This window comes from Cricetulus griseus, chromosome 2 (assembly GCF_003668045.3).
Source record: "Cricetulus griseus strain 17A/GY chromosome 2, alternate assembly CriGri-PICRH-1.0, whole genome shotgun sequence".
NCBI classification, from domain to species: Eukaryota; Metazoa; Chordata; class Mammalia; order Rodentia; family Cricetidae; genus Cricetulus; species Cricetulus griseus.
Genome location: NC_048595.1, coordinates 90,666,089 through 90,679,465, shown reverse-complemented (window position 1 = coordinate 90,679,465; position 13,377 = coordinate 90,666,089). Strand labels below are relative to the sequence as shown.

Sequence of the window (13,377 nt, the reverse complement as noted above, 5' to 3'; positions counted from 1 at the left end):
TTATGCCCTAATGACGGTCACACCCTAATCTCTGAGATCCACGAATATATAACAGGGCAAAATGTGCTTTGTGGGGGTAATTTAGTATATAGACCTTAAAACAAGGAAATCCTCTTGACTACTTGGATGGGCAGATATAATGATGGCAGTTCTTTAAAGCACAGAACTTTCTGTGCCTAAAGACAGAGAGGTGTGGCAGAGTCAGATATTTAAACCATGAAAGAGACTCAGCCCAGGTGCTCAACAGAGATGTGTGAAAAGGATGAGAGACAGCACTGCCTCTAAAAGCAAAGACCCATGCCCTGACCGAGAGCCTGAACAGGGACTTCAGGCCTACAAGAGAAAGGAACTGAACTCAGCTGATACCTAAATGAATTCAAAGTGAATCTATCTTCAGAGTCTCCAAACACAAACCCAACCATGACAACCTCAGCCTAGATGTGCTCCCAAAGCACCCAGGTTTCTGCCCTTCAGGACTGGGAGTTAATAAATGCATGCACTGTTAAGCTCCTGTGTATATGGTACTTTATCACAGAACAAAAGGAAAAACAAAGCCAATGCAACAGCAGGGACCCTGACTACTGAGGCAAATAAATTGTTCTTTTCAACTAGACTGTTCCATTACCATGGCTTTCTCCTACGATGCACAGGGAAGTGTAGGCTATAGTAGGGAGGCAGACAGATCCCCACATATGCTTCCATCCTCTCTCTGGGAAAAATGCAATAAGGACCTCAAAGAACATTCAGAGAAGGTGAAGGGAAGTTCACCTGCTCCACCTAGTCCTCATGGACAGCCACATCACCCCGCTGACCAAGGATATAATCCAAGTTGTAGCCAGGTGGCCCCAAGAGTTATTATCTTATCAGTACAGACACTATGGTCACTCAACATTGTTAGTATGTTCATGACCTCCATGAGTTCACCCTAGAGATGGAGTTCTATACATCAATCCATCCTTGTCTTCACTAGAAAGCCACCTTTTTGAGAATCTCCACTAAGTAGGGTACCCAGAACAATTCTGATATAAGACACACTCTATAAATACTGTTCAGTAAATGAGTGGGTCTGGAGGTTGGTGTTTGGTTCGTGGGTTTTGTTTTGGGTTTGGGGCAATATCTAGACCAACAATGTCACTTTTTATTGACATATTTTTCAGGATTGCTTTGTTTATTCTGCCTGTGGTTCCTAACACTGATCTTTAGAAGGAAACATCGATGTTACCAGCAACTGTTTTCAGCATGCAACTTGTATTACTTGTGTCAACTAAATAATCAGCTTGCAGTTGGTGAGCATCTAGTATAGGACTGATATATAGCCACATAGAAATATATATAAAAATAATCATACTAAATGATAAACTATATTACCTCCATATAAAGTAAGAGGAAGTGGAAGCTTGTAGAACCTAAGATAATTTTTCCAAAGTCAATGACATGTATAAAAAGCTGAACCAATATTTGAACCCAGATCTCCATAGTCTCAAGTCATGCCCTTCTAACTCTGCAACACTGCCCCCACGTTGTCCAAATGCCATTATCCAATCACCCCTAGCCTAGAGGAGACCCAGGAGACAGAGTCAGAATATTTTTTTGCTGAAAAATAGGGAAATACCTACACCAAAAATAATAATCACATGAGGGGAAAATATTTCAAAACATGCCTCTTCTGATAAGGCACTTTTGTTACAGAAATGCATATTAACAGAACAGTTTTCCTCCATGAGACTTTGTTGTGCATCTGGCTTTTGTCCTAGCTGCAAGTTCTTGGCACAATTAACTGCCCACTGGCACAATTAACAGCACAGGTTGCATACACTGATCATCATAAATATTTAAATTTCAGCCAAATAGCAAAAGAAAAAGTGTACTTATTATAAACCAAGTATCAGTCCCAGTATTCCAATTAAGGCACTGCTTAATTCAATAAATAACATTATAAATGTCTGAAAGACATTCCATCTTAGACATCTTGCAAAACATTTTCACACAGCACAATTCTTGTCACTCACTACAGTCTACTTTAAGAATCCCATGTTTTGATTTTATGGAGAAAGAGTTCTCTGGGGCAGAAGCTGAATTCCAGATACTCTTCACCCAGGAGACATGCAGGGGGTACACTGAAGCCATCCTAATTAACATTGGTTCATGAACATACTAACCACTATCTCCCCCTTCTACTGGTTTTAAAATCACTGGTAAGTAGCCATCTCCTACTAATCATTTCAAGACTTTTTCTTAAATGGTGTGTGTGTGTGTGTGTGTGTGTGTGTGTGTGTGTGTGTGTCTTCCTTCAAATGCACTTTTACTCAGAAATACAACATGAAAGGTGGCCCTTCTCTAGTTGAAACAGGCACAAGACACAGTGGGCCTGAACTCACTGCAACTAGAACATTCTTCTCCAACTTACGCCTTGGGAAATGGACTGATATTTGAAAGAACACTTAGAATATGACTGGGCTAAATTATATCACCAAGTCCCAGCCATCCCCAAGTCTCTAGAAAAACAAGTCATGTTGTCCAGGAAAAGAGCGCACATTCCCAAGGCACAGGTGCTGGAAGCTTCCTCAAAGGAGCAAAGCCACTTACCACGACCGGCTTCAGGATGTCCATGTTGTAACGCAGCACTCGTTCTGCTGCATCTAGCTTCTCCCTTGGTAAACCACAAAGGGCAGAAACTTCCAGGTCACCAAGCTGAATGATTTCTTCTAGTTTTGATCCATTACACAGACTGGACAAATGTAATTGGTAGCCTTGCAAAAATACCTAGAAGGGTTTCATGTAAAGAGAGAAGAGAAAAATTACCAGTATGGGAAACTGAGTCCTGAAATCCTTGGGGGAAGGTCACATCAACACCGCTTGGAAGATCTTCAGCAGAACACCATTACAGTCACCTCACAGATGATGTCTTTTTATTGAACTATGGAATGAATCAAGCCACCATCTGCTACATATTTCAAAACTGCAGGCATGACTCAAAAAGCTATCTCCACACTGTTGTCCCTCTAGCACAGGGAAATCCTTAATGCAAGTCTTTTTGTGCAATGTGACTGGAACATATGATTCAGCTAATGGAAACCCAGAGTTTAAATGCCTGGCACCATTAGAGGAAAGTCATCCTAACTATTCTGGAATTTATGACATTGAACACTGAAATTTAGCTGAATCATGAAAAAAAATTATACTGTAAATCTGCAGGTATAGATATTTAACAAATCCACAGAACTATGTTCACGGAATGCCAGGACTGGGAATGTTTTGTTTTACTTGCTTATATCAACCCTTTGGTTGACCAGTTCTAAGTCATCCTTACTGTTCTTTATAGTAAAGCCAACAGGGAACCTCTCTTTGGCCATACACATCTACATAGTTAGCCTTTCTGGGTTTAAAGAAACTTTTACCTAGCTGAGCCTCACACTCTATCCAGAAGACAGAAATCTTTGGAGTAAGATGGAGTTGTCTCTGTTTCCAGGGATCATTTTTGTATCCACAGCACTAGAACAGCATTGTTGTATGAATGAATGAATGATTCAGGCTCTTTATTACATTATCCATCAGCTTAAATGAATGTGGTCCACCCTGGTCACAGAGCAACCCTGTAGAACAATGTGAGTGATGAACCCAAAGCCTCCAACACTTAGGCAGTTTTGTTAATACCACAGAGTATCTGACCCTCCATGGTGTCCACTCAATTTTTACCTACTGCCAGATAATCAAGTACACTTCAGGCTTACTCCTGTCTTTAGTCCTTGTCACCATGCTGTGATGAAGAACCCCTGACAACACGGAAACTCTAATTACCATGCAAAGACCTGCCCCGGATGCCTCTTATTTTACACCGATGGCACGTAACAGATATGAAATTGGCAGGGGGCAATGGAAATTATGCTAAATGCAATGATTTCAAAAGCCTGCTGCCTCTGGCCCACCTCCCAACCACACAATTGGTAAACACGAGGAATATTTTCCTAGTTTCATAAGAGCTTGCAGTAAGCACATTTTTCTAGTTTTAAAAATTCTCAGCCACGTGAAGCAAAGATCTCGTCAAGCATAAACACTCCCACTACTTCTGCTTACTGTAAAGTCAAGCCTGTATGGAGGCATAAGGCCAGGTGTGGGGTCAATTCTCTTTTCTGCCAATGAATGCAGTTAAGAAAAAGCTTTGATTTTACTGTAGCCATGTACTCTACCCAGGAGATGTATAAGAATAGACCATGCCAGGGAAGTTCCATAGGACCCTAAAAGGAAAACTCTACACAAACACTAGTATTCTTCTTAAAATTTTAAAAGACTTCTCCTTACCTATCTTCCCTATCTTTAAAATGAAGCATGAGGAGTTTTGTTTAATCTTTTGTGATAGATTCAAGAATCCACACCTTTGGCTCTCATTTCAGAACTGCATTTAAAAAAAACAAGCTTAATTCACCTTAATATAAAATATAACCCATTTAGGGGAAGTCATTACAATGACAATGGACAGACATAAAACCAACTTCATTTTAACAAGCTGTCCCTGATGCTTGGCGACACATTCCCCTCCGGGTAGGGATTGTCCGTGCCACCCAGAGCACAGAGTATAAAATGAAGCAAAAGGTATGTGAGCTCTCACTACATCACTGCTGTTTCAAAGACTGGGGTTTATTTCTTTATTTCCAGGTCCTCTGACAGTGTACTAGTGATTGGACCCACTGGTTTAGCAGAAGGTGGCAGCTTACCTTCTGGAGACTGACATCAGCCTTCAGCAGGATGTCCACAGTCTGCCTTGGGAGGGACAGGTTGTGATGAAGGAATCCAGAGAAGGTTTCATTGTCCACCAGGAAATCCTGAAGCTTCAAATCTATCGAGAAATGGTGTTTTGTTTACAGTTAATAACTCAAAAAAAAAAAAAGGCTCAACCACTATGGGGCAGGTGGAGAAGAATAGAATATTGATTGCTTCATTTTAAATGGATGGGCGAGCATGGGCTTCTGGCTTCCATACACTGAGAAGAGAATTATAGTAGCTTTTTCTCACTGGGAAAGACATGAAAAAGATTACTTTCTGATGACATGTTGAGCCACACTCAGTGTGTGTTCCCATACTCCAACAGCATAACAGTGCTGTTACACACATGGTCTTTCCTGGTTTCCAACTGAAAAACCAAGCCTTTAAAATGATCTCATCCATCCTACCTGAGATTTGTGACATGAGCCCTGCTGCTCCTGACTCCCCGATGCCCTGTCATGTAGCTAGAACTGAAAATACTGAAAGCCTTATTTCCACAGGCCACAGGCACTAATCTCCTGTATCTAACCTTTCTGTGGATCGGCGTCACTCGATAGGCTGCTTCAGCTAGACTGCTGGACACCAGCCCCACAGCATCTGATTCAGGTGGTTTGTTGATACAGCCGGAGCATCTGCACATCTAGCAAGCTCTTGGGGGGGGTGCTGATGCTGGGAGCATGGGAACTACACTTTTGAGAATCACTGGGGTGACTTTTGGAGCATATCTAGGCTTTTACAGACATGGCCATGAGATGCAGAGATGCAGTTCCTCCAAACACTGAGGAAAATATGTAAACTTATGCTTAAAAACCCACCCTTTACTAAGTGCACTGTCTTCTGAAGGCTTTCACACTGACTCCCATTAAGCAATCAGCTCTCAAAGTACATCCAGGAAAGGCTTCAGCCCAGTGTCATGAAAATAGCAAAGCACTGACCAAGAACTCAGAATTTGAGTCTCTGGTGGGAGGCTGCATATGATGGCATCATTTGGCCATTTCTAACATCTTCCTGAGTCTCGGGTCCTTTTGCTCTGAAGCTAGGGCATTCTGAGCAGATGCTCTGCAACAACATCATTTTCCTGCCTTATTTTATGGACTATATTTATCTTCTCTTTCTACTGTAAACTTCTAATAACCTGATTCTTTTGCAATTAAAAAAAGACAAACAAACAAACAAACAAAAAAACGAAAGCAAGCAACAAAAACAATCTTATCTGTGACAAGATGGCTAGTAGGACAGGCAGTTATTTGCAGAATTGTGGCCCACAGGCCCAAACACAATCTGACCACTAGAGGGCAAACTTTACAAATCACAGGAAGAGAGAGGTTTTATCTAAAAACAAGACTACAGGGTGCACTGATGAGAACAGGAGTATATCCTGGCATCTAAAAGGGTCCCCCTACATGGAGACAAACAGACCAGGCAGGCTATCAATAGATCCAAATGATTCAGACACCTTCTGCCTTGAGCAAAGTTCAGTGATTTTTGAACTTAGGGGGCTCCAGAAAGACCAGATAAGAAGTGGTTCTCCTCAATGCCTGCCTTTGTGGTTCGCTCCTATGGTTGTTTCCATGTGACATCCAGAAGCTGATCCTAGGTCTGTGAGTGTCCCTCCTTGAAATCAGCACTCCAGCAAGCTGTCACCTCCCTGCTGTTTCCATCATATAAGTTACACTGGTATTGCTGAATGCAATTCTATGGTTGCCAAGTCTCAGAGCTCCTAAGACTCACTTAGGAGGCATGCAAAAAAAAAAAAAAAAAAAAAAACTACAGTCTCTGGGGCTCAATTCCTTCAGATACTAAAACCGGTGATTGTAAGAGAGACCAATCACAAATCTTCATTTTAATAAGCAGTCTCGATACTTCCAATATTGGTGGTCTGGGAGCCATATATTATGACATGTTATTTTACTTAAATATTGCATGCATTGAACTCTACTTATAAGAATACAGAATGTCTTTTACCTTAGTGCTCCACATACCCAGAACAAGGCCTGATATAGAATTATTGCTGTCAACAATAGCTGAATAAATGCTATATGAGATTACCAGAAAGATTCCAGAACCATCTTTCAGCTTAGTGGCTCCAGGAAGAGGCTAAGGGTATCAGGACCATCTCTAGACCACACCCCAGGAGTAAATAAGAACCTAGACCACTGACGTTGTCTTCCCAAAGACAACATATCAAACAACCGGCAGCATCCTCATGACAGAAGGAATGGAGGAAGGAAAGGAAGCAGGTAAGTAGGGAGTCAGAGGGCTTCAGTTGAAGCTTTAAAAAGGCAGACATGCTTATAACTAAATTTAAACAAAAAAGAAGAAGAAGAACTGGAGCTCAGTATTGCAATACCAATGGCAATCCAAAACCTGGGTTCTATATCCATGTATTTACCAGATTGTTTGACCTACTTAAACTTCCATGACCTGACCTATAAAATGAGGACCAAAAGGAGCCTCTGGGAACCCTTGCTAGAACAAAATAAATTTTGAAATAACACTCGGATCAAACAATTGAACACAAATTCCTCTTAAGCAAAGCCACAGCAGTACATAGCATCCTACTTAGACACTTGAGAAGTTCTCCCTCCTTCAGGGCAGCAGAAATGTGGGAGGATGACCCAGGCTGCACTTTCAATGGGTCTTGGTCACCCAGCAACACTCTGGAGACCAGCAAATGTGCTTGGCATGTTTATAAGATTCTCCTGTTATGTCAACAGGACTGGAGGATACAACAGGCTCGAAAGATAAAAAAAAAAAAAAAAAAAAAAAACAGCTGGATGAGATCACACTCCAACTGCCTAGCCCCTGGATGAGACACGGAAACCAAGAAGCCAGTTAAACAGTCAACAACCTTTGGCAGTGCATGAGCATGGTGTGGCGGACCAGCTGGGTGGGGAAGCTGCAGGGAGGGCCAAAGATTCCTGGCTACAAACAACTAAAACTTACAGTCTGGTCACATGGATAGACACACATTATCTCCCACTGTCACATCACCACGACAGCTGCAACCCATACACACACAGGAAAGCAAAATTGTGTGGTATGCTAGTTCTCAACCTTGGATGCTGCTAGACCCACTCAGGAGCTTTAAAAAAAAAAAAAAAAAAAAAACTCCCAAAGCCTAGACCGCACCCCAGAGCAATGAACCAGAACAGAATTGCTTAGGGTAAGAATTGGGTCTCAGACATTAAAACAAAAGCAAAAACAATTCCAATCAAGTTTGAATGTGGTGGTGCATACCTGTAATCTCAGTACGTGGGAGGCAACAGACTGCAAAATAGTGGCCAGCCTGGGCTACAGACTAAGTTTCAGGTCCATGGTTACATAGAGAGATCACACCTCAAAACAAAATTATATGTGTAAAAAGGAGTTTGAGACCATAAAATCCAAAATGTAGTAGTGTCTCCCATTGTAAGGCAGCTATGTGGCCATAAGAAGGTTCATTGTCTTAGAGAGGCTAAGCTTTCTCTGTAAAGGAAAATAATAGAACCTAGCTTTTGAAGAGCTGGAGACTAGAGAGGTTATAAACCAGAGCAATGGGTAACTGGCTAGTGACAAATGCTTATTAAATGGTAATATATTCATTGTCACTAAAATGGCTATTTTACTTGGCTTTGGTACACTATGTAGCAACATGCAGAAAAAAATGAGAACACAGATCTGCCCTCAAGAGGTTTTCTCGGTTATTAGTAAGAGAGATGAAGAGGAGCACAAATTACAGGAAGCAGAAGAAAGGGTGGGAAAGCCAAAGGAAGTCCATAAAAGCAGTCAGGAGAAGATTAAATGTATCCACAAGAACATCATGAAGGAAATTAGGCTACAGTTCTAGAAACAACTATAAATCAACCACCCCTGGAATTTAGTGGAGTAGAGACAATCCCTCTCATGATGGCAGGCACCCAGAAATTCTGTACTCACAGGGCTATATACATAGTAAATTCTCAACATTCTCCATGAACAAAGAGAAAGAGAGAACAAATTCTACAAAACACCAGAAGTGGGGAAGAAATGATACAAGGACAGAGTGGAATGGTTTTGCCCTTGCTGGTCTCTGTCTTTAGTATGCAGCTAGCTGGGTAGAGAAATGAAAATAATGGACTAAGCCAGATGACTGAAACAGATGTTCTTATTGAGTGAAGACACTGGATGGATGGATGGATGGATGGATGGATGGATGGATGGATGGATGTATGGATTGGTGGCTGGGTGGCATGGGTAGGTAGATAAATGAATGGGTAGATGAATGAGTGGGTAGATGAAAGGATGGATGGACAGATGGATGGATGGGTGGTGGGTGGGTAGATGGTTAAGTCGATAAACAGATGAATGAGTAGATGGATGAATGAGTGTGTGGATGGATACAAATGCATGAATATAAAATGATCTGATGTGGCCTGGGAAATGGCAGTTTTGAAGAGGTAAATTCATCTTGTAGTGGGAAGGGGAAAGACCAGTCAGGACATGAAAGTGAAACAAATGGGGTCAAGATGGCTAGTGTCCCTAAGCCTACTTGGTTTCATCAGCCCAAGGAAAGAGAAGCATCTGGGAGACAGCAGCTGGAAGCTCAGCAAAATAAATAAGAGGGAGGCAGAGTTAATTAAATGACGAAACACAGCGAGATACAGCAGCTCACACCTGCAATCCCAACTATTCAAGGAGGCTGAAATAAGAGGATCACAAAGTCAAGGTCTTCTTGGTTCACAATATGAGTTCAAGGCAGGCCTGGGCAACCTAGGCTGTGGATATGTCTCAGTGGTTAGAGCACTCACCTAGCAGGCATAAAACTGAGTTCCATTCCCAGGACCAGAATAAATAAGTGAACAAACAAACATAACAAAAAATGACAGTAATAGCCACCTCCCTGGATTGACAGTGAGGGTTGGGTTAGAAATGTTGGTGCAAGCCAGGGGAATTCCTGCGCCGAGTGAAATGCTCGTAAGGAACTGCTAACATGATCCTGTCTGGGATGAATGTTCTCATTAGCTGAACCGCTGTGTTCAGAACAGATACAAAGAGAGAAGGGACTTTGCCAAGAACACTGGGATGCCAAATTCATGGCTGATAAGATGTGTCTGTGTGTGCACATGTATGTGCACACAGATTTATGTGTGTATCATGCATTTGCCTGGCTGAGTTCCAAGGTGGGACAGAACTATTTTCCCTTTTTTGTTCCTCTGCTGATACTGTCTGCAAGGAAAGGTCAAGACTCACTCAAGAGTGTCTATTCAGAACTTCATGAAAAAAATGAATAAAAGCCACACTTGACGGCACAGGCCCATTATAACCCAGCTATCTGGGGCTCTGGAGCAGGAGGATTACAAATACAAGGCCAGCTTCAGCAACTTCACAACACTTTGTCTCACAAAGAAAAAGGGGGAAATGGGCAGGGGACACAGCTCAGGCATAGAACATTTTTCTAGCATGTAGATGCCCCAGTTCAATACCCAGTACTACAAAAAGGAAAGGAGAGAGAGAGAGAGAGAAGGAAGGAGGATGGGATGGAGAAAAATGAAAAAGTAAATAAACCTAACATTTTATAGAGAATCAACAAGAAGGATCACACTGCCTGGCAGCTGCAAAGATAGACACAAGTAGATGGCCAGTAACATAGCAGGGGTCCTAGGAAAGACAAAGAACACTTGCTGGGAAAGATGGTCACTCGGGCATTTAACTCTACCCAAATGAGTTGACATAGACACGGTTTTTATTATCTGTGGAATATGTGGTTGGGGAAAATGTTCTCTGAAAAATTATTTTCCATGTTTCTGAGAGGAACACAAGGTCCAACAGATCCAGCACCGAGATAGAGACCTGAAAAGCTAGAGTCAAATACCAGCTCTTCCACTCCCTACTTCTGTGACTATGAACCACATTTGGCTGCTTTCCTTGGTCCCGCTTGGCCTCAGTTTCCTTACACAGCAAATGGAGCTAGGGCCAACATGATGGCTTAGCAGGGAAAGCACCTGGCCACCCAATCTCAATCCCTGGGCTGACTTCCACAAGTTGCCCTCTCCCTTCACACCCCACCCCAACACATACAAAAGAAAGTGCTAAAATGTTTTTAAAAATAAAATGGAACTAATAACATTCATAGGTTGGTGTGGAAAGCAAAGATTAAAGATTAAGAATGTGAACTCGACAGTAGGGCTGGGAAAGTGGCTCACTCAATAAAATACCTATGGGACAAGCACAAGGAATTGAACTGCTGCCCCCAACACCCACATAAAAAGTCATGCCGCATGGAACATGCCTGCCATCCCAGTGCTGGGGAGGTGGAGACAGGCCAATACCTGAGGCCTGCTGGCCAGTTGCTGTATGCTGTATCCCAATCAGTGAGCTCCAGGCTCGGCGAGAGACCCTAAATTCATAAGTGATCTCTGACCTAATATGTGTGTTCTCTGCCTCTCTCTCTCTCTCTCTCTCTCTCTCTCTCTCTCTCTCTCTCTCTCTCTCTCTCTCAAGAAAATCACTGACTAGCTAGGAGTATTTACATGAGAAGGTGTGATAATTGTCACCGAATGTAACAGAAAGCTGTATGCAGCAAAAGGCCAAAGGAGTTCTCTCAGAGCAACCCCTTCAGCATGGACCAAAGTGCCTGGGCTATTGAGCCCAGCTTCCTGATTGCCCTGAGAAGCAAACAGTCGCCAAACATGTCCCTGGAGCTTTGGGCACAGTCAAGCTGGGCAAAGGGGAGGAGAAAGGAAAAACAAAATAAGAGGTTGGTGTCTAAAAAGAACAAACAGATGAGATGTGTCCTGGACTGGGAAAGAGTGAGACTCAATCCTGGGTTTCTTGCTGTTCATCTGGGTCAGGCCTCTGTATCTAAGCTAAGCAAACACCTCCCAGGCAGACAGAGATGGGTGGTAAGGAGGAGCCCTCGGGGTCTTCCTGGCCAATGAAGTGTTCCCTCCCTTCTCTCCCCCTGCCTGCTGGAACCCAGACTTGGGAGCAGAGGGGAGGAGGGCGGGAAGCAGCAAAGGAAGGTGGAGAAGGGAAGCCCTGGCACCAGCCACTGAGGTTACTCTCGGTCAGTGCCCTCTCCAAGCCCCAGCTTAAGTTTCAAGATCTCTGCAGTCTTGTGCTCTCCACAAAAAGGAACCACAGCAATCAGCAGCTTGAGAAGTGGGTGGAGGAGGGGAAGGGGGGAGAGAGGGAGGAGAAGTAGAGAAAACACATACCAGCATCCCTGGCCTGCTTACTCTTCTTAAATGGACCCCCTGGGGTGGCGGCAGGGTGTGGTTGGGGTCTTCTAGCCCAGGCTCTACCAAATAAGCAAGGGCTTGAAGTGGGGTGAAGCGAGCTGGATGCCATTTTGTGGTTTTACTTTGCCTATTCGGTCAGTCTTATAAACAAGTCTGAATTATTTTCAGCTACAAAAGGGCTAGAAACATCACACCTGTTTCTCGGTTGGTTGGTTACTTGGTTCCTTTCCTGAGACTGGGTCTTGTGTAGCCAATGCCGGCTTTGAACTCCTCAACCTCCTGCTTCTGCCTCCCAAGTGCTGGCATTTACATACATGCCACCATAGCCAGCTTTAGGGGATTTGTTTCTTGGGTTTCTTTTGTGATGCAGGGCTGTGTGTTCTTCAGGAGTGAGATATCTCCAGAAGGCTTTGTGGGCTATTCTGGAGAGGAGAGGCAGCTGGGTGGCTATGGCATGGGGTAGCTTAGTGTGGACAAAGGTGGGCCAGATTGTGGGTTACACATGCTTTGAGACCTCCCTGTCAGTCATGGGGCCCTGAAGAAATTTCTCTCTACAGTGTAGGCTTTCTGAAGAATTCCAAGAAACTTCAGAAAGCTCAGCTTTTGAATTTAATGAACTGTGTCACATCACAATTCCAGGATTTTCCAGTTCTATGGACTTTGGAAGTCACGGTGTAGGTCCCTGTGAGCCTCTGTATTTTGTAAACGAAGGTCTACCTTCCAGTGTGAGTCAAGCAAGCAGTAATGGCACTAAGCATGATTCATATATAATGCACAAGAAAATACAAATTGGAGACTAAATATGTTCAAAATGCATGTTGATAAAATGGTCATGGAAATTAGGTGAACCTAGAGACCTGACTATTCATGGTCATACACCCTGAACTGTTTGGCAAACAGTAGCAATGCTAGAATCTTCTTTCTGCACCAACAGTAGTGAAACTTTGGACACCGTGTGTTGTTTCAATTATCAGCAAAGATGCATGAGTTAAATGTCCACTATACTAAGATACCAGTGCTAAGTTCAAATGAATCAAACTATCCAGTGTGAGCCGGGCATTGGTGGTTCACACCTTTAATCCCAGCACTCAGGAGGTAGAGGCAGGAGGATCTCTGTGAGTTCGAGGTCAGCCTGTCTATAGATCAAGTGTCAGGACAACCTCCAAAGCAATACAGAGAAACCCTGTCTAGAAAAAACAAAAAGAAAAAAGAAAACACACACAAAAACTATCCAGTGTGTACCAAAAAGGAGGAACAAAAGAGGTATTACACAACGTCATCCCTGCCCTTGCAATCTAAGAGGAGATTCGAACAGGGTTAAAAGGGCAGAGTGGCCCTGTCTGCTATGCAAGAATCAGACAAGATTGAGATCAGAGTTAGATGGGAACACAAGTTTTCCCAGCTCCATGCACTA

General features: G+C 43.0%; 1 protein-coding gene across 1 annotated transcript in view; it reads right to left on the bottom strand.

The window, feature by feature from the left end:
- Window positions 1–13,377, bottom strand: part of Abca1 (ATP binding cassette subfamily A member 1) — a 128,882-nt gene that overhangs the window by 70,192 nt on the left and 45,313 nt on the right. The window contains exons 6-7 of the mRNA XM_027403085.2: window positions 4,713–4,834; window positions 2,587–2,763 (exon numbers count right to left, since the gene is read on the bottom strand). Coding sequence (XP_027258886.1) covers window positions 2,587–2,763; window positions 4,713–4,834 — 299 coding nt within the window. The remainder of the gene's footprint in view (window positions 1–2,586; window positions 2,764–4,712; window positions 4,835–13,377) is intronic.